The following is a 21689-nucleotide window of genomic DNA, read 5'->3' as shown; positions in this document are numbered from 1 at the left end:
AGACACAACACCCGTAAAAACACCCAGACAACACCTCTACCCTTCCAGAGGAGAAAGAGCCCTGGATCAAAAGAACCCCAACACAAACTCAGAGCTGGTTATGCATGGTATGCACTGCCAATTACTTAAGCAAACGGATCAGAGGAGCTGGCACAGCCTGTGGCCAAGAAACAGCAGCATCTGGAAGGAGCAAGGGCTGTGGGGCAGGCATGCTTGCCAAGCCACTGTGCTGACCTGTGCCCCAAAAGGCACCCCTTTGAAGCCTCGAATCCAAACTGTAATAGGGCAATATGGAGAAGGGGATGAAAGAGGATCAAAGGTCTGGAGGAGCCATCCTGCAAGCAAGGACTTGTGCACACCAGGACTGCTCAGTCTGGAAAAGACATGGCTGGAGAGGTTATGGCAGAGGACTACAAAGTCAGGCATGGCCCAAAGAAGGCTGACAGGGATTGGCCTTGCAGCCTCTTCCCAGTGCAAAAACTGGGAAGCATGTACGTTCTCATGCGGTGGGGGTTAGGCCTGGGGAACTCCTTGCCCAAGGATGCCGTCAGCTCTGAGTATTTGCATGAGTTCAAGAGGAGATTAGACCAGTAGCTGGAGAAAACATAATCTGGATTAATAAATGCAGACAAATACTGTTTATGAAGCCTGTGGGACTGTGCTCTTGACCTATATTAGTAGCAAATGGCATGGGGCCATATGGGCCACACTCTGCCCATGTACCCCTCACTCTTGGAGGCAGTGACAAGGGGTGAGAATCGAGGGAGTGCTAATCAACATGCACTTGGGAGCTCCTACTGCTCCCTGAAGCCTCAGGATGCTCAGCAATTCAGACCCTTGATCTGGCTTAGATCAGGAGTTTCTACTTCCTCATGTCTAAACAGCCCTGTGAATCACAGCCTTGTCCCAGGATCAGAGCTGTCCTACAGTTTATCAGCAGGAAAACAGAACACGGAGTGATTTCTCCCCATAGTGTGAGTCCTCAGCCTACAAAGAAACTCAGCCACAGCCTCAACCAACTTATTTCTAAAGTGTGACTTCTTATATATACTTAGAACAGAGGTCCTCCCACTGAAGAATCATCTATCTCTCACACGGCTCAAGCTCCATCTCCAAGCTCATGTGATCCCATGATCAACCCATGACCATTGCCGTGTTCCTCCACCACCAAAAGTACACTGCTCACATCAGTCAGCATAAAGCCACCCACCTTCCCCCTCCCACCTGCTTGTCAGATGGGAACACACTCTTGCCAGCTCCCAGATGGGAAGAGGAAACCTTTGCCAGCTCCATGCCAACCCCAGGGCAGCAGGTCTCCCTGCCAGCTTCAGGTGTGCTGAACCATATTTGCCAGCTCAGGCAACCACAGAGCTTTCATGTTTAATCAAGTGAAAGCTGCAAGGGCCTGGGGGCAGTAGATGTCTGGCTCTAGGTCAAGATGCCCATGTGCTCCTTGTCCCTCCCATATTATTTCTTCCTCAACCATCCCTATGACCTTCCTCTGAGTACACATGATGTGGATGTGGGATGTAATGTCAAACCAGAAACTGCACTCTGGCTTTTATGGCCTTGTGGGATCCCCAACACCAATATGAGGTGCCAGGCACCAGCCAAACCTGTATTGGGTCTGTATCTTGTGCCTGTCGGGAACCACCTCATTCTGGCACAGAGAAGGACCTCACAGAGAGGTCTTTTCAGATTCTCAATAAGCCAAAAGATGCCAGTGTCTCTGCCTGAATTGTATTTTGCCAGCTCAAGGACCCCAGCCCCAAGCAAAGCACTGCAGAAGCTGTGACAAACCTCTGTCCCTAAACACAGCAGAGGAGAGCTGTTGAACTGGAGCTACTGCACTCCCCGTGCAGGATAGAAATCTTGCCTAAGCCAAATGTTAATGAGATGGCACAGGCTCTGGGCAGGCTTTGTGCTTTTTTTCCTCCTGGATTAAGCAGCGGCATGTGAGGATCATGGAGCTGAATGGCTGACAGCTGAAGGTTAACATCAGGTCAACAAGCCCTTTTTTCCTGCCTTTCAGTCCTGAGACACCGAGGTGCGAGGGTTACCTAAAGCAAACATTAAAAAAAAAGACAATTCTCCTTTCTTCTCTGTCTCTTTCCCTTTCTTGCAAGGAAACTGCCCTGGGTTTGAAAGCCAGATTGGATGCTGCTTTTCCATGAGTGTCAGGATTTGGGAGTCAATGGAAAGCCATGGCTCTTTTCCCATCTGAAGTCCACTGGTCTCCCTTTCCCAGGATGAGCTCACTCCTACACACCTGCAAGTGTCTGCAGGAACCTGAGCTGTGTGCAGAAAAGAAGGCTTCAGCTCCTGACTCTGCAGCTGATCTCCTGGGAGATGCCAGGCGTGTTGCTCACAGCCTGACTCAGCCACCCTTGGATTTCCTTGTATTGCAGAAGTATAACCAAGGTCCTGGCTCTGGTGTTTCTTCCCCAAAGCAAAAGTCTTCAGCCTCCCATGATCATCCTCTGGTGTGTGCTGAGAATAGTGACATTCCCAAAGAAGTGGTGGTTTCTGTTTGATCATCTGGGGGTGCCACAGCTCAGACACCACAAGTGGCTTCTTTCCCCCCATCCTGCTGTGCAGAGGGCTGGAGGCTGCCCTGGCCTGCACCCAAAACCACCCATTCTCATCAACGGCATTAAGGACAGCACAGCAAAACATGGTACCTTAAGGATCTTTTTGCAAGGCAGAGCTTGATGACTCAATTACTACACACCTTTTGAAGCAATGTTCCAACAGCTGTGCTGGATGGGGGGGGCTCCAGGGCAGCTTCTCCTGCAGAGAGAAGTGACTTGGGTTTTTTTTTCCCTAAAGGGATGGAGCTGGGCAGTGAGGGAACTTCAGAATCATGGCTGTCCAAGCTAAACCCACATAAGCGTGCTATGGGGATGAGAAGAGGTTTCCCAATGCTTCCTGCTGCCTCTGCTATGGACACATCAATTCTGAGCAGCCAGAGAGTACTGAGCAGCTTGGAGAAGAGGAACAGCAGAAGAAACAAGAGGAAAAACAAGTCATAAACCACCACAGATGATTCTGTCATCACCTTCTGGCCACTGCTTCAAGCCTTGCTACCATTCAGATGTTACATTGATTTAAAGCTATTGGAATAATCGAAGTCGAACAAATTTTCCAGTCATTGCTTTTTCCCATAGGCACAGGTAGACACAACTCCCCCCACCCCATATATATATATATATATATACACATATGTATGCATATATGTATGTGTATGTATGCAGACACACACCTGTAAAATTGAAGCATGATCCTTTACATTGCCATTGCCTATTCCTGCCTGGGAAGGAGGTACTAGTACAGATTCTTAAAAGATGTGTTACCAAGAGTTGTACCCCTGGAAAGACAAAATTATTCCACTTTCAAAATACCTGCTACATTTCTTATTGGTCTTTACACCACTAAAAATATCATGTGTCCTCTTGCAAAATTAACCCAAAATAATTAAGACTGCAAATCTAAATTAGTGGAACCACATTAAGTCTTTCTGTATGCACTCTCATCTTAATTTAGGTTAGTTTGTAATTCTTTGAAAAAAATCCTTAATTAAATTGAAGGGATCATTATTCTATTATGTTTCAAATGACACCATCAACACAGCTATTGGCTGATTTTAAATTGCTTGTCATAATTACACCAGAACAGAAGCACCTGGGAGTTTCTCTCTTCTTTGGGCAGCCAAGAAGCCCTCGGGGTCTGTGAGGGGACTTGGGGACAGTGATAACCCACCCAGGTATTTTCTTTAAATCTGGTGGTGTGGGCAGATGCACGACCACTTGAGCAGAAAAATGGCCCTTTTGGGCTCTCCATCCTCCAGACTCAGCATCTTCCCACCTCCCCAGCACCCGGTGACCTCTGACAGAGTTTAGGAAAGGAATCGCTCACTTCCTAAGGGTGTGTGGGGAGGAAAAAAAAGCCCAGTGCAAACATAATTCAGCAGAAGTACAGGTGACATAACATGGGATAGTCATTTGGGCAAATAGAGGATAGAGAGAACTGTTTTTGCTGGAATAGTCCATTGGACAACAAGAAGAATTTCTATAGAAAAGATGCTTTTGATCATAATCTGTGATATGGGTTAATAATGCCTTGTTGGACAGCTTAAAACAGGTCCCTTAGATGGTTATCTCTGCTCTGTGTTGATAATGTTTTCAATAAAAGTAAGCAATGCTCAAAGAGAGCTACACAATCAGATGGGGAGTAAAGTGATGAGGTGTGCTGGAAAGGAATTTGGATAATTTTGCCTTGCAAAGGGAGGGCTTTCAAAACAGAAAGGGCTGTGATGGACACCAGGGTTGGTGCAGACATTATTGAAGCAATGCTCTGCAAGGGGGCAAGAGCACTCTGGGCTAGGAAGGGAAAACACTTCTACGTAGCTGTCAGTACAGCAAAAAGCAGTGCTGGTGCTGCACTGGTGGGAACTGGCAAGGAAAAACTCTCAGGAGAGCTAGGACAGGGCTGGGAAGCATGATGTCACCTCCCCATGCCCTTCCCTCTTGCTCCCTCCTCCCAGCCCAACAAAACCTCATGTTTCATTTGAGTCAGTCAAGGAAACATCACAGGGGATTAGCTACCTGGTATCATGACCAGGCAGGTGAGAGCAAACAGCAGCAAGGAGCTTATAATGAACTTATCTTTGTGTTTGGAGCTAATTGTTGCCAGATGGGTTTCAGTCACTGACCATGTGGTTTGTGTCATGGAGATGCTGCAGCCTGAAAAATTAGGGAACAGTGATGGTACCCAGCTCTGAATATTTCCATTTAGATCAGTATCCCTTAGCCTTGCATGGTATTGCTTGCTGATGAAGGGATGGAGACTTTTCCTAGTGCTACCAGCGTGAAGATGAGACTACAAAATTATTCTGCTCCCGCATGCCAAAGGCACAGACGATTACAATTTTCCTTCTGACTCCTACTCATCCCGCCTTGTAGAGATCAGATTAATCATGGCACATGATCAAAGAGATTGAAATGAAGAAACCAAAAAGCAAATGGCTGCAGTTACACTGCTGCAAAACTTGGGTGCAGATAAGGACTGTAATTTTGCTGTGCAATAGCCTGGGCTCGGAGAAGTGAGGAACACAGTGCTAACCCCATGTGTTTTTATCCTAACAAACACCCTGGCTGCCCTGTTTCAATGAGAACTCTGTTAGCACATTGCTAGCTTCAAGAAAAACATTACTGCCTTTCTGGAGAGTAAAAGTAAGGTGCGAGACCCGTGAAAATGAGCAGAGCTGCAAAGAGACTGCCACGCGGCAGATGCATGTGGTGGCTTCGAGCACTTGTGGGCTGGAGCTCCTGCACACAAAACCCTACATGTCCCCAGGTCACTGTGGGGTCACTGTGCAGTAGCACCTCACTGCACCTGAGCCCCAGCATCACACCACACACAAGCCCCTAAATGCACCACCCTTCTCCTGGGACAGAGCAGTTGGTTCAATGAAGGATTACATCCCTGCAAGGGAAGCTTGGCTGTGTGGGGCACGTGTATCCCACCCACTCCTCCTCTTGTCCTGCTCCTGGCACACCACCCACAGGCCCTGCTCTGGCCACCCTCGGCAGCTCCTCGGCGAGCTCCTCTGAAGCAGAGCCAGATGGAGCTGCCAGCTCTCCCGTACGGATGGCACAGGCTTTCCAAGCCGCCTCTTCCTGGGGCTGCCTACTCCTGTGTGGGAGGTGCAAGCGAGGCACGTGTAGCTTCCCCTGGTGAGCTTTCTCCAGCATGTCCCAGTGTCACCAGTGCCAGCACTGAAGCCTTTGCTTGGTGGTCCTGCACAGCTTCCAAGCACCAAAGCCAGCTCAGGTAAGCACCACATCCCCTCTTCCAGAGGCCCTCTGGGTGGGCACAGTTCAAGGCATAGCACTGAAGCTGTTGACCCAAAAGCCAAGGGTTGCAATTTCTGTGGTCACCCTGATGTGTGAAAATGTCACATATTTTCCATCACCCTGATGTGTGTCTGATGCACAAAACCCCTGTCCATAGAACCTGACCTTGCCCACCACTGCTTTGAAGTGGTGCCAACAGCAGAACTCCCAGCCTAGAAACTGAAATTCCTGGGAAGGCTCACCTTCTTGAATACTGCCAATTTTTTTCCTCACTTACCTATTTGGGAGGCCCACAGGGAAGATTCTCCACCACTGCCCCTTAGAAAGATTTGCCCTAGGCATCCTGTGGGACCTGCTGCCTACAAGGACAGGTGACAGGGGAAGATGTCACCTGCTGTGATATGTATCAGATGTGCAGATGACATGTTTGTGCAGGATGAGAAGAGCCAAGACCACTGTGGGCTGATGGCTCCGGCAAACCCCATCCTTAGGTAAAACCCTGTCTTTAATTCCCAGCATTTCAATACGTCAGTAGAGGCCAACACACATAAGGGAGGAAGCACAGGCACCCTGTCTGCACTGCAGATTGCCAAAAATGAATTCAGGTGCTGGCCATGCTGCAGACACTTACCTCAGGTTGTTGTGTGGGGCTTTGTCACAGTTTTGAGCCTGCTGCAACCAGAGGTGCTGGGACTGCTGCACCTTCGGATTATGGGAAGTGACTGGTATGGGACTGTACAGGAGCAAGCAGGCAGGTGTCAGATTTCCAGTGCTTGGGAAGCAGAATGCAGCCTTTCGTAGGCTGGATGAGACCATCCAACACAGACCTGTGTGTCTCTCGCTACCATCGACAGGGGTCAGGCTGTCTTCACACATTTCTGGGAATCTTTATCTATGCTGGAGAGGCACTTCCAGCTTTGATAGCCTTGCTAACCAGGAAAGGACTGGAATACTCAAGCATGCAGCATTTCCTTTGCAGGGAGCAGGCAGAAACACCCAATCCTGACTTTTTCATGCCGGGCTTTCAACAATCAGATAAACTGGAGGCAAAATTCTCTTGTGAAAGCAGAAAAAAACCCTTTCACACCCAAAATGGGAAGTCGGGGTTCTACCCTGGGCCTCAGGGCTGCTGTTGGGGGTCTGTCATCTCCTTGGGAGCCACCACCACTCTTGCACAGGAGGAAGGATGGCAAATGGTTCAATGTAGCGATGCGGACTTGGTCCATCATCTGGGATGGTGGCATCTGCCACACCAGGCCTAAGGCCACCACCTTCTCCAGCAAGAGGCCTTAGGGGGTTCCTAAGGTCCGTTGTGACCAAGGGTGGTGGTTGTCATTGCAGCAGACCCCATGAGTGACAACAGACACAGGATAATGAAAAACATACACAAGAAAATCCCTTTCACCCCCTCTCCACTGGCCTTCACCCAGGATGCAGGGTGCATCCCTTCGCTGGCTCAGCTTTCTCCATGGTAACAGATGGATGTCGCAGTCCCATCCCCCTTCATGACGCTGGGGCAAGCGGGTGGGAGACAGATGGCAATAGAGGGGAAGAGAGCCCAGATCCTCCTGAGTGGCAAAAATTGCAGGAATCCCTGACTGCTGGAGCCAAGACGTTGACCCAGAGCTGTGGGAGGGAGGGAAGGCGGAGGCGCGTGGCTCTGCTGAGCCCGGAATAGCAGAGCAGCTGTTAAGTTATCACTTGTAATTATTACAGCATATGGGAGGGAAAGAATAGCTCTCAAAGGGAGAAAAACAAATAAGGAAAAGGCGGGCTGCCGCAGGGCTCAGCCACGGGAAGAGTGACACTGCACTGCAGTGGGTCCCCACCAGGTGGGCAAGGGCATTGGGGGACAGCTCTTCCTCTCCACAGCCTCAGCAGGAGTTTGAGTACAAATATTTGCACCTGCAGCACCAGGGGCTCACCATCTCCCAGGCGCCCACTGCCCACTCAGGAATGCTGTAGAGAGGATGACAGTGGCTGCGGTGTTGCAGAGGGATGGAGCCTGGCATGCTCCTCCCGGTCCCTTCTCCATGCACAACCCTACTGTTTGCTCTGTAATTTGAAGGATGCAGGGCCATGCACAGTAAGTGATAATGCTGGAGCACAAAGTGCCCCAGTAAACCAAAGCAGAAAGCCTCAGGGACAAGCCCTACATGGAAGAGCCTGTTCCTAGAAATATGTGGAGCAAGGAAGCATGCAGCAGCATGAGGGAGAGTAGACAAATTCTGATAACAGTCTGTGAATGAGTAGTACCCACAGTCTCTTGTAAATTCTACTCCACTTGCAAAACAAACATTGTATCCCCTCACGGCAGTTGTTGTTCTGGGCTTTCAATATTAGAAGAAAAATGGCAATAAGACCTTAGAAATGAGGAGCCATTGGCAGTTGCATCAGCTGCATCCCCAGTATGGGGACAAGGAGTGTCGAAGGGAAGCCACCCCTACTCACACCCCTGGAAAAGGCTTGGAAGACTTAATGGAGAAAAATCTAACCATATCTGCTGTGTATTAAATGCAAAGATTTAAGTTTACTGATGAAATTCACAGCCACTGAGCTACAGATTTTCTTGAGAGTCAGAGAGCATTTTGGGCCCATTTTGATGTTTACTTGTCCTGTGGAACAAGCATGTAGCCACAAAGATGAGGTAAGATGAGGAAAAGAGGTTACTTGCTCTGTTTGATACTATGGTCTGATGGCTTTTCCCTGGGCATCTGCTGCTGGCTACAATTGGAAATGATGCAGAACCAGGGACAAAGGGTTAAGGGGTTAGAATATACTCTAAAAGAGAGATTTTTATATTCTCTTATACTCACCTCTCTCCTGGTTTTCAGCTATATTTTATTTGTCTACTAGTGCCTTCTCCCTGGCACCACAATTAATTTCTGCAGCGCAGGTGAATTGGCACCTGCCTGCTCACCTAGGTGAGCTCTAGCTCATCCCTGGGTCTCTCATCCCAAGCCAACCTGATCCCATTGTGGAGAGCTTGTGGCTCCAGTGAAAAGCACAAAAATATATGTCCAAGCAGGAGATGGGGAACCCTGGACACACTAGGCTGGTGTGTCAGGACCAAAGCACACAACTCCCAGTCTTAAGCCACGAGCTTGGAGCAGAGGTCAGCAGGACACATAGATGGGTGCTGAGCACCTGCTGGTCTCATGGGAGCCTGGGAGATGTCCTTAAGCTCTGGTAGCCCACTTGGACATGCAGCAAAGGCAGCTGCTGAATGGCAATGCTACTGCAAACAAAGCTGTGACAGAAGCTTTGGAAACAGGAGATGGTTCAAACTCTGTGATCCAGAACAGGAGTGAATTGCATGTGGCAGCCAACAGCCCCAGCACCAGTCAAATAAACCAGCCAAATCCTGACAGCACCCCAGGATCCTTGCCAAGACAGGCACTGTGCTTGGAGATTGAAGGGCCAGCTCTGCAGCTAGCACATATAAGCTAGCCTGGGTAAAAATCAGGGAGCAACACCTGTCTGCACCAGATGGAAATCTGGCCTGATGCTTTATAAACCACTGGCCCGTCAGAAGGGCTGACCCTGCCCGGTGCTGCTGATCAAGGGCTCGCCTGGGTGACACCTCCATGGGTAGCAGAAAAGGACTTCTGCTGCCTTTGTCATGAGACTGAAATGCTGCCTGACTGCACATGTGTGGGGTGACCCGACCACACAACTGAACTTAGAGGCACTCCCCACCGCACTGACACCTCAGAACAGAGGGAAGCACAAATGCTGAGATTTGCAGAGCTGCTTGAGCCTGATGTCCTCTGTCTGCAGTGACCTGGAGCAGGGAAGGGCTGTGACAGAGCAGATGGGGAATGTGCCTTGGGGTAGGACACAGTTTGGGGCATCCCTGCCCGCGGTATGGGGTTGGAATTAGGTGATCCTTAAAGTCTCTTCCAAGATAAACCATTCTACGATCTAGAATGAAGGGATTCTCAGTCTTTGTGCCAGAGACTCACTGGGAGACTGTGCTGGCTCAAGCATCCAGGAGGAGACAAAAAACCTGCCAAGAGCTCCAAATGGAGGAGGAGTGTGTTTGCAGTTCTTTGCTATCTCCACGCTGGCCCTGGATTGGCAGTGGCTGAGCTACAGACCCCAGCAGGGTCTTGGGGAATAAGCCCTCCTTGTAGCTTGTAGGATGCTCTGCCTAGGTGGGGGTAAAACAGCTCAGACTTTACCCGATTTGCAGAAGTTATCAGGTTATCAGTGCCAAATGGAGTAGGAGGGGTCAGGCTGCTTTCGGTGCTGAAGAATGCTGAGAGGAGGCTGACTCATCAAGCCCAAAGTTAAACATTCTGAGGATGTGAAGAACAATGTTTCCTGACAGAAACTGGCACTGGCGAGGAGGTGGCAGACAAAGCTCCTGATAAAGAAACAACAAGTGCTAGCACTGATGACTTATCTAATGGTGCTGAGCTAAAGGCTGCAGAGCTGACACACGTGGCCTGCAAACATATAGCTGACAGTCAATCACTTCATACTGTAAAAACCCAGTCCCCTTTTTTGTGGCAGAGTCTCTAACATGCCCCATTCGTGGGTCTGTGTGGAGATTCCTCTCTTGAGTGGAGACACTCCTCAAAGCTGAGCAAGAGATTTATCCATGGTCATTGAAATGGGTAATATCAGTCTCTACTTAATAATTATTTTGCCCATTTTAATGTAATTGCTTCAATATTTATTAAAAATGGTGCACTATACTAGTAGTTAAAACTCTCTGTATTGTGTAGAAAAAAATTCTGATTAAAGTTTTTTTAGTCTAATCATTATCATCATCAATTGAAATACATAACTTATTAATATTGGTTTGCCATCCTTAATTCTGTAACACAAAGTTGTATAAAGGCTCAGTTACATCTATTTCATTCTTTAGACATAAGCCATTGACCGAGGATTGGATCCTCTCTGAGAAGCAGTTTAGAAATCAAGGGGATCCTTTCTGACCCTTGTGACTCAATGGGAAGCTCTCCATGACAGACCTTGTGTGAAACTTCCATTCTGCCTGCAACACTCCCACATCCCAAACTAACCCTGCAGCTCTTGTTCGACCTCCCATGCCCTCTGCCCTTGTCTCAGGGCAGGGTGACAGTGATGCCAGAGCCATCCCTGCCAGGGCATAGCACCTGGCAGGGAGCACACACACACAGATGAACACATACAATCTCCCTCTTGCATTTTTGGCCACCTTCCCAAATGCCAGCACGACATGGCAGCCCTGTCCATCTCTTTCCTTTCTTCTGTACGTCACTTGCAAAGTTGCTTGATCTTAAGGTAATTGCTTTTTCCACAGCAGCAAGGGCCTCTCATTTGTGTTTACATGCCACTAATCCAATCTATAGGTTCGTGTTTGGATTCCTGCTTCCCCTCAACTGTTCGTAATAAAAAAAATTTCAGGATTGGGCAATAGCAGTTGAAAAGGAAAAGTAATACCTCTCTTTTGCTTCTTCAAAACTACCAAAATTGACACAAGATAGAAGAAATCAGGGAAAATATAGGGTTTGAGATTCTTCTTTCCCTATTTAAAATTTAATTTTGTTAGTGATCATCCAGGGGAAAAAACTATTTGTTGATTTTACCCTACAAGATCTCTAAATATTTTTAATTCCTTTCTATCACTGTGAAGCCCCACCTGGGGAGGTAGCAGGAAATATTCTTTGGAGGATCCTAGCATCTTTTTGGGCTGAGTTTCTGAAGAGGGAAGATTTGGTGACTAATCCCAGGAAATACCCTTCTCCTGGGCAAGATGGCCTGTTCTGATGCTGACTGTTGTTCCTGGTGTGCACCATTTTTCTGGGAAGGGCTGACAGGTCCATACCCAGACTCTGGAAGGTGCTTGCCCTGGCAAGACAGCAGTCATTTGGGTGGTCTGAGCACACCATGATCTGCTCTAACCCCTCCACTCCTGAGGGGGCTGGAGGAGGATCCATCCCCCCTGCCTGGTTGCTGCCTCCACCTCTGATCCAGCACAACAAACCTCTCCTCCTGTGACAGGACTGCTAGTGTTCCCAGCCTGACCCCAGCTGCTGGTATGTCCATCTCTCCTGCTCTGCCTGCTGGAATGTGCTTCCTCCTCTGCTCGCCAAGTGCCTTCCTGCTGGGACAGACCTCTCAAAGGCTTCTACTGCTTCCTCCCACAGCATTTTCACTTCTTCTTTCTCCCCTGAACCTAACATCTCTGTGTGTCCTTTATGTGGCAGACGGTATAGCCACATTTGCTGTACCCTCGGTCAGCACATGCCCAGCACAGCCCTGCTCTGGGCAGCCTTGATCGGTCCAGGGCACAACCAGGAAGGCAGCACATGCTCAGCACTGTCCCTACAGCAGCATAGCCAGGGCTGATATGTTTTGGATGGAGAGGAGAGAACAGGTTCTGTGGTACTCACCTTCAGGTCCCCATCATGGCTCTAAGTGTCCCCTAGGCATGTGGCTGATGAAGGTGGCAGGAACCTGCAGCAGCCAAGTGGCCCAGGGATGGAGAAGGGACTGTACTGGTGCTCCCTTTTGGGGAAGAAGGGTCTGACCCTGCCCACAAAGCAGCAGTAAGAATGTGGGTGTTGATTTTTGCCAGCTTCCACATGGGGAAAGGGCTGGGACAGAAATTATATGGGCTGGGTGGTGGCAGATGTTGAGGCCTTGGGACCACCCCTGTGACCTGTCAGGGTCTTCCAGTGCTATCCTGACATCAGGAAGAGGGCCAAGATCCCTGCAGATGGAGCCACAGAAGAGACACAAAAAGTAATGAATGCAAACAGTGCCTACCTCACACCACTTCTCCAGAGAGGTCCTGCCAGGGGGGCACCAGGGTGCCAGCAAGTACTTGCAGGTGGTGGCTGAGCTGGGTGAGAACCAGGAGCAGAGCAGGGGAAGGACAGAAGAGACAAAGGCAGGGATAAAGGGGAGAGAAGTGGCAGAAAGCTTTCACACAGCTGGACTGGTTTCACACTGGAAGGCCTGGCAGCAGGGACTTGCCCAATGGGTTGCACAGTCACCAAGGAAGCTCTGCCTGCTCTGCTGGGTTCCTGAGATGAGAGGTCCCTGGTCAACAAGGGAAGAGAAGCAGGAACACAAGCCATGTGTGGTTCTGAGCCTGTTTGTAGCTTGTAGCTATAGGCTGTGACAAAGATAATATCTGTAAGACATTCTGGGGTTGCACATAGCATTATCATATGGACATGCCCTATAACACCCCAAAAGCACTTCAGCTTTCCAATGCCTAAGTGGGACTGGGATGCTCTCCACTATACTTCGTGGGTATTGCAGGTTTCCTAAGAAAATATTTCCAAATACATCGAAGTGGTGTGTGACACAGCAAGTCACTACCAGAACAGTGCCTGTGGGGCACCACGTGAGGCCAGCACACTGGATGCTGGATAAGTAAAAAGAAAATGTTGAGCTCACTGTGTGCCAAACGCCTCCTGAACACCCTGGAGCTGCTTGAGTTTGGTTTCCGAGTCTTTTGGCTTTTGAAAGTTGCGCTTGTGAGATTCTCTTCTTCCCTCTAGTGTCCATTCTGAGGCATTCCTCTTGTTCTTCAAACCCAGCAAAAGTGGCGCCTGCCTGGTTGCATCTGCACTCATTCTGTTCCTCATGCACAGATTTTATATCTATAAAGGATACTACAGCTCTCCACCCAGTAATCTGACGTTTTGTTTTTCTGGTTTGCACTGTACCATGCAGGAGGATCCTGTTGCAAGGCTGTTGCCTCCTGGCAGCTTAAAAAATTGTCTCAATTGCTACCTTAATTTCAGCATGATCACTCTGTATTCCAGCTGGGGATGCACAGCCATAAGGTTTCTGATGGCAGTGGGGAGAGGATGTCTTGTTGAGAGGTGGTCAGAGCAAGCCCTTGCACTTGTTGCCTGTGTAAGACCATGCTACACCTCCTCTCAGATCATGTAATTTCTCCTTAGGCTGTAGGAAACCAGGACAGAGATTAGAAATTACTGCAGCGCCCCTAAGGCTGGATCAAGGCTATCACCGAAAAGTTGTTTTATTTCTGGTGACAGCAAGAGACCTCCAGGGTAGGATCTCCATCAGCTGGGTCACCTCCCAGCTGGCTGAATCGGTTTCCAAAGGCACAGCCATAATCCTCCTCTTTGAGGAGAGACATCCCTCTCTTCTGGGGATGGGGATCTGCCCTCCCAGATGCACCTGCAGTAGGCCAGCTCTCCACCAGCTCAGGGTCTGCTATGCCACCTTGAATTCAGTCCAGGACAAGCCCCTCCTTGGTGTCCTGCAGCTGTCCTGCCCTACCTGTGCCTCTCTGGAAGGTCCAGAAGCTTCCCAGACTCACTCAAAGAGCCACATGCATTGAGGTATGCTGTCCCAGTGCTCACATGCTGTTTCCACTCTCCAAGGCTGATCCTTTGTCTCAGCCAGGATATTTCCAGTATCTCCTAGGGTAATTTTAGAGGAACAAAACACAATAAAAACATAGCCAGGATTCTTTGGTGTAATGAGAAAGGCATTGCAGGGCAGTATTCATCTCACCTGGCAACAGATGGTACCAAGCAGACATCTAAGCCATCACAAACCCTGTTTTATCAGTGGAGAGACTGGCACTACTGGAGCATGAGCCATCTGACTCATCATACCCCAGAAGTACCAGTGTTCTACTGTGGGTGCAGATACTGCCCATGGCAAGGAGCCCAAGCCTGTCAGGCTCTGAACAAGGCAAGGAACTGTTTAGGAAATGATCCTGAATTAGCTTACCATTTTTGTGTATTTGAAGAAGGGACATGTATGTTTTCCTTCCCGAGCATCTCCTGTGTTTTCTCCTCCTTGACAGCCAAAGAAAATACCTTCTATTCATCCTTTAATGAAGATTACTTTGTTCCAAGTGCAAAGCAATCCCAGAACTTCCATGAGAGTAATGGCCTTGGCAACAATCACAGCAGCCATGAGCCCTGGGGCTGTGCACACAGCTGCCATGGGGACACTGGACAGGGTGAGCATCCCCTTTGGCCTGAGAAATGGAATGAGAAGCTAAGGCATCCACAATGGGCTGGGCTCTGTCGAGCAGAGAGGTGCAGAACCCAATCCAAGTCTGAGCAGGAGCTTGTCAGGGCCTTTGCTTGTCAGGGCCCATTTGTCTGGGTGGGATGCTGTCCCAGACATGCTCCCCTTCAGGGGCACGGATGATTCTTAGTCACTGAAATTAACTGGCAGGCACACAGCTACTACTTCTTTCTCCCATGTTGTTTTTTTTTTTTTTAATTCCAGCTGAGTGGAGCCTTTAAGTATGCAGGACACCACCAGTCACTCCAGGAGGGCTGTTCATAGGACACCAGCTACGTGATGCTGAGGCCTCCTGGATGGATCATGCTTCTGCTAATGCTGCAGCATTGTCACTTTGGGCCAAATCCCTTTGTTCTGAGCCCAGCTTCCTACAGGGCAGCTGTTCCCAGCTAACCACCCCCTCCCTTAGCAGCATGTAGTGGTGAGACTTGGCTCCCAGCAGAAAACTCTTCCCTGCAGTGCTGATTTATTAATAGGTGACGGGAGCAGTTCTCGCCCCTCTCTCCAGCTTACACACTAGATATCAATTTGGCAGCCAGCAGCAAATCCCATTAAGGCAGTGAGATACTTAAAGGCATCAGCAGCTCCTGGCCCATTACAAAAACGAGGGAATGGACTCTGGTAATGTACATCTGAAACTGGTCACATCCAACTGGAAGCAAGGATCCTACTGAGACAAATATTAAGAGTCTGCAGAGGCAGGGATGGGAATAAGCTCATTCATTAAAGGACTTTGTCTATATTCAAGGGACCAATGTGAGATTTTAACAGAGGAAACAGTCACAGAAAGCCAATAGAATGAAACTCCCCTTTTTCCCGTTTGGGCCAAGAGAACTGAATTCACAAATACCCCATCATGCCTTACATTTCCTAATTAGCCTATTTAAAACCTGGCTGGCTTTTCCATTTTCTAGATGAAAAAGGTGGAAGATGAACAAGCAGAGGCTAAGCCAGGGCAATAATTTTCCCTGTGGATCTGTTATAGCTGTCCAGACAGCAATGGCTTTGTTTAATTTCCTTGTCCTGGAAACTGTAACAGACAACAGCATGGCAGCCTGGGGAAATCCCACGGTGCAGTCACTGCTGGCAGAGAGAAGAGAGGAAGCTACCAAGTTCTTCTTCCCCATCAGACTGGGCTGTGATCACAAACTTGCTCTCTTAGCAAGCCTCTCTGCTGTTCCATGTATGACAGGCTGACCACTCAGTTCTGGACACTAAATCCCCACAGACACAAGAGCAGACGGCATCCAGCCTGTCCATCCCTACCGATACACACCTGAGGAGGTGATGGGCCACCAGCTGCTGCAGTGGTCAGTAGGTAGGCTGGACATCTCCTCCTGCCCTTGTGAACACACCACACCACCCTGAAGCATGTGACTGCTTTGGCTAGGCCACCAGTGGGGCAGGGCTGCTTAATGAGGGGTGGGGAGGCTGTTCTGAAGGTCGCACACAGCCTGCAGCTGCAAGAGTTACCACTGGAGTGCCTAATGGGAAGGTACAACAGGAAACCCTGAGTTAAATGGTTTTGATGAAGCCCTCAGGCACTGATTTCCCACACACCAGGCAGAGCTGTCTTTTTCTGACCATTTCTCCACATCCTCTCTGCCAGCTCAGAGAAGCTTCTTGCTCTGTGCACATAAAGAACCAAACGGAGTTTGCTGAGAGATGAGACCACATTTTTGAGAGACTTTCCAGATCTACACCAAGAATTTTGTCTCCTCAGATGCTCATGTCCAGACCCAGTTCACACACCCACTGATATTTTTTTTTCCCTCCACCCCTTTGAAATGAAAGATGTCGATTGAGAACGAGGCTGTGAATATCTGGAGAAGACATCACCCCCTGGTATGACCCTGGATATAGAGAATGGTCAGTGCTGTCAGTGTCTTCTTTCTTTTACAAGGCCAGTTTTTTGTGTGTGTGTGTGATGATATGGTCAGTGACACTGGCAAAAAGTCAAATTTAGTAGCCTATTTAAGGACACAGGCACTGTTGCTGGATGAAATCCTGACTTCATCCATAGTTTTGCATAAAAATCACATATCACATAGTTTAAAATTATTTTTGATAGATTTCTGCAAGGTCATATCAAAACTGGGCAAACTTGCTTCAAGCTCCAGGCTGTTTTGTAAGATAAAGTTGTGCAAGGTGCACCATGACAAAAGGAAGTTTTAGGACTTTGTCTATTATTCTGCTTCTCTAAGTTAAGATGGCTGGCACAAAGGAAGCATAAACCAATTAATTAACTCATCGTGTAATTACTGTTTTATAAACTGATTTAAAAAATGTAATCTAACATAGTAGTTTAAACTGGAAAAAAAATGTGATATGCTTGGTTTCAGACTGCAACATCAATAAAGTTGTAAGGCACAGTCATTTGGAACAGCATCTCACAGACTGCAGTCACTAAAGGAGATGTTTTGGATCTTACCCATGAAGCAAATGCCCTATTGAAAAAAAAAGCATTATTCCCTTACTTCCCTGCTTTGCTGCATCATCACTTAATATTATCCAATTATAATAAATTGGAAAGTCTGTTTCATCTGAAAATGCTAGAAATGGGATGGAGGTGAAAGGCACATGCAGAGGATGCTCTGACACCTGATGACAGAAGTCAGCTCTGCTAGAGAAATTCTATTCATAGGAAGTGAGACAAATCCTACCAAGTAGCTATGGAGCAAACAAACATGTTAATATTTGGATAAGCCACTTGTTCAGCATTTCCTCTCACAGCAATGCATCCTACAAGAACCTCCAACAGGTGAATAAGGTGAGCTCCTGTGGGGGGCATAAACTCTGAAACCATCCAGACTTCCTGGGCTTTTCTTCAGGCAACATACTCCTCCATTAGAACCCACTCTGGTCAACACGTCCTCTCAAGCCCTTGGTTTTGGCCCTCACATGTTTAACATCCAGGACTGCAAAAGACACATTACTGGCTGCTGGTAGGTCACCTCCTCCAGCCCACTCCACAGACAACAGGCTCCATGCTCTGCTTTGTCTGGTGTCTCTGCCTGACTCACAGAGCTGGGCATGGTGTGGATGAGAGGAAGCATGACAGGATTTGTTCTGTTTCAGTGTGTATAGGTTGCAAAAATAACCACATTTTTCTGTAATAAGAAGTTTGTTTGCTCATTGGTTGATCAGGCATGGCTCTTAAAATATTTCTGGTCCAGCTGTATCCTGAATTGAGGCAAATAACGTTATTTTTTGAACTGCTCTGTTTAGCTTGCAAAAGAAGCTGCAAGATAGCATTAATCCTTCATGGCTGCATTTTATACATGGCTCCAACACATGCTGGCAACTGGGTATCTTCTAGGACTGAAGACTTCTGTTCCGAGATGTTTTTGTGGCAGTGGATTTGCCTGCCAATGGCTGCAGAATGGACCTGGCAGTCAGGGGCCAAGCAGAATTCATTGGCCTAAACCTCTGCAAGGCTTTTGTGGATGAGCAGGCAGCTGGACGCTGGTGGTTGATCTCTTTAGAAGGGCTCTCATCCATGATGGGCCTGAGGAAAAGAGGAAAACTCTGTGGTGAGACTGCACTCCAGATTTGAATATCTGCATTCTCCTCACTAGCTCTGAAAACTGAACCAAAAGCTGCCAGGCCTGGGAGAAGCCCCAGGCACACGAATTTCCCACACAAGGCACATGCTCTGTGCCTATGCTGATTCCAAAGTGACTACAGTAATTCAAACCCAAGCTGTCATGTCACAAGTCCTCAGTTGTACTTCTTCAAAGAAGCAACAACATGATGCTAAATTTACAGCAAACAGGCTCCGAAATAAACATGTTTTGGTGCATGTGACATTTCCCTAATGCCTACTTTATTTTCCAGAGCTCATTTTAACATGAATTTGTGTCAGGGAAAAAACCCAAGTAGGATGTCAGGAACCCTTCCTGGAGTGTACTGGAGGAGAGTTTTGAACAAGTGCCACAAGGTCTTTGCAACAGACACAGCATTGGCTCTGGGTGGGGAACGTGAGAATGGAGCAGTAAGAACACAGCAGAACTCTGGGCTATTATTCAAGAAAATACAAAATGTACAATACTCAAGCTATAAGAAACATGGGAAAATCTTTCATTAGCTTTAGACAGTCAAAAGTAAATGTCAGCACAAATAAAAGGGATTCTTTTTACAGAAGAAGCAGGAGACCCCAGAGACAACAGTGAAATCTGCCTTTTTCTGTTGTGAAGTCCCTTCCATTTTCCCCAGATGCATTCTTATGCACATGCCTGATCCTTGATGACCCAACACCTGCTGGTCCTGCAATGGGCCTTTGCTTGCTGGTGCTGCCCACAGACTGGTGCTGCTCTTGGGATCCAGAGGCAGCCAGTGTGCTGTGCGGACCCAGGGGAGCAGGTTCTTTGTCCAGAGGCTGGGCTGAATTCTCTTTATGAGCCTTTGACTGGGGTTGCTGTGTACCCTGCCTAGCCTCCTCTTGGCTGGGTATTTTTAGGCCCCTGTGGTTCCTTGTTTTCCACGGTCTTGCCACAACATCCACTGCAGAGGCAGGTGAAGGGTTTTTTGGAGGGGTTGGAATTAGATAGCGTCTTGTATTGGAGAACACTGCACCCTCCTGAGCCTGTGACAAACCTGAAACAGAGTGGAAAGCACAGTGATTTACCAGTTCAGCTGCTAAATGACTGACCCAGGGAGGGAAAGGTTTTGGAGATGCTGTGTGATGGAGCTGGGTGGGCAGATGTGTCTTGTTGTTCCTCCGGCAGCTGGTTTGGGTTCACTGGCAGCCTCCCTGCCAGCACTGCTGGTGGTGTGCCAAGCATGGAACAGCTCACAGGCAGAGCTCACGGGGGACACACAAGCTCACCTGCCCTCTTGTTCTCAGGCAGGATCACACCTGCATCACTCCCCACCAGTGTTTGCACTGGCTTGTTCTAAATACTTTAGGATTCCTTCCAGTGATCTGAAGTGCAAGGCAGAGGAATAATCACAGATGAGTGGGTCCACTTTTTAAATCAGAGACAGAGATCATGGAATCTCATAAGTGCCTGACTTCTAGGGAAAATATTGCACTTTGTGCAGGGCTACCTTCTGGCCCTTTTTGTTTCAGCTGTGTAATTCTCTCCATGTAATGTGTCGAATGCACAGAGAAGAAAAAACTTGTTGCTGACTTATAAATATAACCAGCATGCACACATGCTTAGAACCATTCTAAATATAGCAGGGATCTGATTGCTCTTGTCTATTGAAAGAACCAACCATTCTATAAATAGCAGGGATCCAATTGCTCTTGTCTATGAAAAGAACCAACTGTACCTAAGTGCCTGATGTGCAGGGTCCAGGGCAGGAACATAATCTAAAGAATGTGCCACCAAAACTCAGGCCCAGAACATTCATCTCTGCAGCTCCCAGTTGATGGGGATGTATTTTACTGCCTAGGTAAATCTGATAAAAAGTTTTAATGGAACAGTTTGTATCATATTACATACTTTCAAAATGTCTAAACTTCATATTTGTTCTTAAGCATAGCCTCTCTGAGAGACTGGTATGTCTGACTCAAGAGCCTGAAATAACATTCAACGCCTTCCAAAAAATGCAGTTTATATGGATCTGATGCTGCAAACATTTTTATGTAAGAGTGGCTTTGCTCAGATGACTTGTCCTTTTCTGGTCAGAAGGATTGCTTCCAGCAACTAGTTCTTCTGTGAGAAATTCAGATTGGATCGGACACACTTCTGCGTGTGATTAGAATCCTGGTCAGTCCTGCCTGCCACCTTAGACAATTCTAGATTTCAAACTACCCCATCATCATCCAGAAGATTTAGCTAGAAAATAGGCAGATTCATGCCCAACCATTCACTTTCACAGTGCTATAGGGCATGACACTGATACACTGTGAGATGTTTGTCTTGTCAATCTACAAAGACGATGAGACCATCCTACTCCATGTAAAGAAATCATATAAAATCTGAAAAAGATCAGATTAAATCTAAAGAGACCATGAGATCATAATTTAAGACTTCTGTGGTCACTGGACAATAGTCCCTTCCTTCAGATTTTTCCAAACAGCATTTATTCTTGTTAGGGAGATACTGTTTTTAGTACTGTTAATACATATAGAGGCATTGAATAATTTAATTGTATTTCCAGATTATTTTTTCAAAATGTATTTTTCTACATTTTAGTAGATCCATTTTTGCCCTTGAAAGAAATGTAAAATGAAAACTGACATGGTTTTACTTATGGAGAGAAAAAAAAAGAGTTGATTTTACTAAAAACAGAAAAAAGATTGAAGTTGTAATTATGTATGGTGCTCTATTTAATATGTGTTTGGAATAACCATTATTAATGTTTTTAATATTCTTAAAGACAATATTCAACAAGCAGTGAAGAGTGGAAATCTTGCTTTCATTCATGTAAATGCAATTTCAGAGAAGCCTTTGGCTTTATTCCTGAGTAGAAGAGCATGTTCCATTTTTAAACCTTTCATTGAATGCATCTTTTTGGTTGCATATCTTTCCAGAATTCCTAGTTGCTCAGTTAAACCTTAATCATTAGCTCAGTCATTATTTACATCAGTGCCAACTGGGTTCAGATACAGCTCAGTAGGAATCACAGTATTTTAGACTCACCTGGCACTGTCATAAATTAATGACACGAGGTAAAAGACAGAGACATGTCCTTATACTTGACTTGATGCTAAGCTAGTGTAACATCACCTTTGCTCCTCTTAATTCTACATATTCATACTGAAATATGGTCAACACAGCTGGCCACAATGTCCTGCTAAAAACTGGAATGGATTGCTTAGGGTCTGGCTCTGCAGTGGCATTTTCCAACTTTTACTCTAGA

At 47.4% G+C, this 21689-nt stretch overlaps 1 protein-coding gene across 8 annotated transcripts in view; it reads right to left on the bottom strand.

Annotated features, from left to right (window-relative positions):
- Positions 1–16819: 16819 nt before the first annotated feature.
- The window catches only part of LRRC56 (leucine rich repeat containing 56), a 79002-nt gene continuing 74132 nt past the window's right edge, over positions 16820–21689 (bottom strand). For all 8 annotated transcript variants that reach the window (XM_033063000.1, XM_033063003.1, XM_033063006.1 and 5 more), the window contains 2 exons: positions 19112–19472; positions 16820–18384 (listed from right to left, as the gene is read on the bottom strand). In XM_033063000.1, the coding sequence (XP_032918891.1) occupies positions 18192–18384; positions 19112–19472 (554 nt within the window). In that variant the 3' untranslated portion in view covers positions 16820–18191. The remainder of the gene's footprint in view (positions 18385–19111; positions 19473–21689) is intronic.

The sequence above is a fragment of the Catharus ustulatus genome, chromosome 6 (genome assembly GCF_009819885.2).
Source record: "Catharus ustulatus isolate bCatUst1 chromosome 6, bCatUst1.pri.v2, whole genome shotgun sequence".
In the NCBI taxonomy this organism is placed as follows: Eukaryota; Metazoa; Chordata; class Aves; order Passeriformes; family Turdidae; genus Catharus; species Catharus ustulatus.
Note: the sequence above shows the minus strand (reverse complement) of the source record. Positions and strands in the feature narration are given on the sequence as shown.